The sequence below is a fragment of the Cydia splendana genome, chromosome 5, assembly GCF_910591565.1.
Source record: "Cydia splendana chromosome 5, ilCydSple1.2, whole genome shotgun sequence".
In the NCBI taxonomy this organism is placed as follows: domain Eukaryota; kingdom Metazoa; phylum Arthropoda; class Insecta; order Lepidoptera; family Tortricidae; genus Cydia; species Cydia splendana.
This window is the reverse complement of record NC_085964.1, coordinates 9512815-9518814: the sequence shown is the minus strand read 5'-3', so window position 1 is coordinate 9518814 and position 6000 is coordinate 9512815. Positions and strand designations below refer to the sequence as shown.

Genomic DNA, 6000 nt, shown 5'->3' with positions numbered 1-6000 from the left:
GAAACTTTTCTAGTTATTTTGCTATAATTCATTATGAAATTAAACTGTATGTTTGCAAAACGTTCTCTATGTCTTCTAACACTATATAATGTCTACCTTATAAATGTAGAAGAAGATATGACTATTTATTTCACACTAGAGGATGGTTAGTTTTAAATAACATTTTGACTGAAGTAGGCAAAATTTAGGTCACTTAGAACTTAGAACATACAAATGTTTATTTTTTATTATCTAATAATGTAAATCGTGCAACTTAGAGTCTGTAATTGCATGTTAGTCGTGTTAAAACAAAGTATTTAAACAAGCAACATATATTAAGTTTTAAGCGACCATAGGCTACGGTACTGGCTCACTATCGTAATGGCCTTATGTTTTTTGATAATATTATATTAATTGATGTATATAATTACAGCAATTAATAATTATACCATTGGGTAGTCACCGGACCCAATACCTAACATTTTGTAACTTATGACATGCATTACAAGTAGGGGTCTTGCAACTTATAAAATACTGATTATATATTAATGTTTAGCTATGAAACATTATATATATGGATTTAAATCATTATAGCTATTTTTAAAGGTAATTTATAAAACAACAAAAATACAAACTTATGCAATGAATCAAATTATCAAAAAAAAGTAATATATCATAAAAATTAAGCTCACTGGTAAGCCAGCAATTTTATAATATAATATAAATACCAAGTTATGCAGTAGATAAAAGAAGATGCGGGTTTAAACTGATAATAAGAGTACAATATTGTTAATATGATTTAACATTGAAAAAACCCAAAAAAATGTATGAATACATAAATTGCCTATTTCGGAATATAAATTATTTAAAATTATACAATAAAAATACTTGTTATATATTTATTTATATGAATAAAATGTATTTTTTATAATTTTCTAAAAATAATTTATGTAGCTAGTCTTATGTTCCAAAACATGTTATTTGTAATGTTTATTAAAGTTCTAAAGCCTTACAATTAAAAAAAGTTTTTGTTTTTTTAATACGTTTTAATACATATATAAATTAGTTCCCAAATCGTCATTACCGTACATGCAGTGTCATTACCGTCTATAAAAGAGTCATTACCATACCATGATTGTCATCACCATCTTGCGTTTTTATTTTCCGAAAGCGATAACTTCAAATATAAGCCACAAATGATTGTATAAATACCATAAATATCCTCAATATGCAGCCCCCTATTACTTTACCCAGCTAGAATCGTGTTAAATTAAACATTTAAAAAATATATTTTTTTGTATGGTGAAATTTTTGGTGATGAAATCCACCCGGGCACATCAAATGTATACGTAACGTAACCCATACAACCATTTCCAGTCGCCGTTCCCATATAACCATTCCAGTCGCAGAATCACAAAGTGGTAACTAAATGTCAGATGTGTCGTAACAGAGTCCACACAATGTGTCTAGAGTTGTTTCGAAACAGAGTGTCGTCGCCGTGTCTACACTTTTCCGTAACAAGGTGTCGACACATTTGTGTGCACTTTGCGTGCGGTTTGCGACTAAATCTGACAGCAAATTTGTGACAGCAAATGTCAATATAAAATACCTCTTGAAAACCAAGGTTTGTCAAACTACTATTAGTGTCTCGTGTGCTCGTAATTCTAGTAAGTCATCATGGGCAATGCAAATGATAATAATCGACCGAAACCATATAAACACCCAACACCCGTCAACCTTTTACAGAAAAGTTTTTAAAGAAATTCAATAAGCTACTTAGGTCAGGCAACGAATGCTCCAAAAGTTGTAGAGGGAAATGCTCGGAACACAATTTTTGACTCCGTAACTCGGTTTGACAAGTTAGGAGGTGAACATATCAAAAGTCCCCGGTCGTAGCCCTTGAGCGGGGGGGAGAGAGGGGGCTTTGAAGGTCCCATTTTCCCGTTTTTCGATTATATCTCGGAAACTATGCATCTCAGCGACATGGCCACTTATACAAAATGAAAGTTAATTTAATTTGTTACAAGATTATTCAGTCAATTTTTTCGATATCTTGAATAGTATTTGAGATATCCGCTCTTGAAAGTTTATTTAGGGCTCTCAATTTTATCTTGATATATCTATATCAGTGAAGGTGCTAGGCCGTGTTTGGTATCGTTTTCGTATAAATCTGGGGTGCTGAATCCATTTAAGATATCACATTGACACCATTCCACAAAATAAAAATAAATCTTTTTAGGGTTCCGTACCTCAAAAGGAAAAAACGGAACCCTTATAGGATCACTCGTGCGTCTGTATGTATGTCCGTCTGAATACACAAAATAGTTCTTTACCTATAGATGACAGGAAAACTAGTGTCCGACCGAAGGTTCGGTTTCGGTTTCGGTTTCGGCCAGTTTCGGCCAAAATATCATGTTTCGGCTGTAGTTTCGGTTTCGGCCAAAAAACGGCCGAATCTTTCGGCCGGGCCGAAACTTACGAAATGTTACGAAATTCAGTACAGGGAAATAGGTTTGCGTTTTTAATTTCAATCTTCAGGCGTTGGCCGAGTATCAGCTCGGCCCTCGGGCCTCGACTCGTCGAACGATGTCTTTTTCGCTCTTATTCACTCACTTATTCAGTCATTTTCCTATCTACCTCTAATGGCAAATTTTAAGCGAGGCTAAAGGCTACGCTCAATAGTGTCGCAATGTTGATTTTCTCAATAGTTAATATTTTGCGAGGCTGAACAGCTAAATATTGATTAAAACGTAGAAAACACCCCAGTACAGTTTTTCAGACGAAACGACCTTAGCCTCACTGTTTACCTCAATTTAGCATTGGTTTGTGTTCCACATGTCCTCTACTTCAGCTTAGCCTTTGGCCTCGCTGCGCCATGCTCGGCCTGCGGTCTCGCTTTTTAATACAATGGACATTGGTTGGAGTCTGTGCTCAACTACTTATCCTGAAGCCTGAAGCACGGCTTTGACTTCGCATGAAAGTTCGCCTCACTGGGACACTTCGGACTTCGAAATTCAAAAATTCAAAAATCGGCCCCCAGGTGAGGATTGGTACCCGGCCTTGCGATATTGTCAACAAAAAATTTCGCGCTCGCTGCGCTCGCGTTTTTGGTTGGTTCCTTGGTTGACCCTGTATCTACACGTTAGCTTGACTGGTGAATAAATAGAGTTAGACTAAGAAAATTCTGCAATGATTTTGATAGCATACGCAGTGCAACTAGTGCAAATGTTATTAATACGTCATAATTTCATAGAAGTTTTGACGAATAATACTTGCACTGCGTGTGGTATCAAAATCGTAAAGAATTATCTTGGTCTAACTCTAGTAATTTTCTTAAAAAACTGCTTAAGTAACATCTATTTCAAGGACATTGGGTGTTGACAGCCCCATAATATGTTTGTAAAACCGGTATTATGAAATTTTTCAGCGATGTTAACAAGTCTACAAAAGTTTCGGTTTCGGTTTCGGTTTCGGCCGAAACTAGAGCCAAAGCCGAACATTCGGTTTCGGTTTCGGTTTCGGCAAAAAAACATGTTTCGGTCGGACACTAAGGAAAACCTATTAGAAATGTGCAGTCAAGCGCGAGTCGGACTTAATGTACGGAACCCTTAATACGCGAGTCCGACTCGCACTTGGCCGGTTTTTTTTAAACTCTTCTTGACGCTTAACCGCTGAACCGATTTCGTTGAAATTTGGTATAGAAATAGTTTGCGTCCCGGAACAGGACATAGGATAGATCTTATAACCAAAATCATCTTTTGAAGGTGTGAAAAGTGGCGTGGAAATTTGTACGGGAAATCAATAACCGCTGAACCGATTTATATGAAATTTGGGATGGTCTACATCTTTGATTTAGTTAAAAATTATGAAAAAACATGACTTCAAACCTAAACTTAAACAGTATTAACTTCAAGAAGTCAATTCTGAATTCCCCCCTACACCTCATTTCACACCTTTAAAGGATGATTTTTGAGATAACTTATTATATCCTGTCTCGGGACTCAAAATATATGTGTACCAAATTTAAATTAAAACTGTTCAGCAGTTTAAGCGTGAAGAGGAGTTTAAAAGAAAGTATTTTAATAAGTTTATATGTTTTTACTAAGGAATGGTGTCAATGTGATACCTTAAGGCGTGCTTTTCCCGTAGGAGCTAAGCGAACCAGTTTTTTGAATCCATCGGAAATATAAGAAACAATGTTTTAAAATTGTGAAAAAAAAATGTCTTATACTTAAGGATCTGGCAGATATGTTTTGGATCTCAAAAACATGATTAGATAAACTTTGCTCGATAGAAAAAAATTCCAAAGTTACGCCTTTTTTTAACAATAAATCAATCTCAGAGCTACAATACAAACTTTATTGGCTTGTTTTTTACATAAATGTATAGGTAATAAGATAATCTAGATGATTTGGATCACTTTGTCTCGGTAACATCATTAAAATAATTTCTATGTTTCAATACCTACTAAATCCGCAACCGCCATCACTCGCGAACGCACTTACGCCCTCTTCAGTCGCGCGGCAGCGCTTGTAGAGGACGGACCTGCGTCAGTGTGTTCCGCGCGGTCACGTGATTTTACCATTTACAAACAATGGTAATCAAAGCATATGAAACGTAAGAAAAAGTCACTAAGTGCTATAAAAACACACTTTCTGATAACAGAAGCATCTAATACTTTACGAGGTGCTTGAAAGCGCCTAGCTTTCCTACATCAACAGTTAAAATATTTCAGTATTTTCACTAGGTCAGCAACCAATTTCAATGTAGGTAAATAATATTATATTCCTAGATAATATAATTGTGAGTATGTAAGTATGATATATTTACAGTATTTCACCTTTACTGATATACCTACGTCCGATCTGCAAAATGATTATATTCCTTCGTGCTCTTTGACTCCTTTGAAAATCACAAATTATTTATTTGGATTGATACAATATGGGGATGTTACAATATATGTATAGTGTTACGCTTTTAGTATGAGGGTGCCGAAGGCGCCCGGCTTTGGATCGCATGCAACGCGCCACGTCCGTCAAGCGTGCAAATTCATCATCATAATCATAAATTTAAATAAATATAGAATGTCAAATTGAAATAATTGAAAAAAATACCCTAATAGGCATATCGCAATACAATTATTTAAGAACTAAATACATATCACTAATTTTAATATTTGACCACGGTCGACATGAATTAAATATAATTGAGAGTTCAAGGTGCCTACAGGCAGTTCATCTTGCGCTTGGTTGTATTTTAGTCTTGTTCGAAGCGTCACACGTGAGGAGGAAGTTGGAGCTGCAACACGACCCAATAGGAAAAGTTACGATTTCCCAAGCACGCGAGGCCGAGGGCCGAGCTGCGGGAATGAAGTTCTCGCATGCGGATCTTTTCTTTCTATCAAAAGTACAACTTTATTTATACTACACAACAATAACAACAGCAGGAATGGACTGCTACCAACAATGTGGGTTAGGTTAGGTTAGAACTGCGACCCTCACAGGAACAGACTGCTACCAGAAAAGTGGGTTAGGTTAGGTTAGAAATGCGACCCTCACAGAAACGGACTGCTACCAGAAAAGTGGGTTAGGTTAGGTTAGAACTGCGACCCTCACAGGAACGGACTGCTACCAGAAAAGTGGGTTAGGTTAGGTTAGAACTGCGAACCCCACAGAAACGGACTGCTACCAGAAAAGTGGGTTAGGTTAGGTTAGAACTGCGACCCTCACAGAAACGGACTGCTACCAGAAAGTGGGTTAGGTTAGGTTAGAACTGCGACCCTCACATAACCGGACTGCTACCGAGCTACAGGAATGAAGTGCTCGCACGCGGATCTGTTTGTCCTAGCAAAAGTACAACTTTGTTTCTTTTTCCCTTTGGAAAACAAGCTACTACGCAATTACAACAGCGCAAACAACAGCAACAACAACATTACCAACAACAACACGTCAACAACAGCACCAACAGCAAACAACACGCGTACCGCGGGGCCCTGAGGGCCCCGCGCACAGGGCAAAATCT

General features: G+C 37.0%; 1 protein-coding gene across 1 annotated transcript in view; it reads left to right on the top strand.

The window, feature by feature from the left end:
* The first annotated feature begins 4075 nt into the window (after positions 1-4075).
* The window catches only part of LOC134790701 (uncharacterized), a 55560-nt gene continuing 53635 nt past the window's right edge, over positions 4076-6000 (top strand). Inside the window, exon 1 of the mRNA XM_063761603.1 lies at positions 4076-4090. Coding sequence (XP_063617673.1) covers positions 4088-4090 — 3 coding nt within the window. The 5' untranslated portion in view covers positions 4076-4087. The remainder of the gene's footprint in view (positions 4091-6000) is intronic.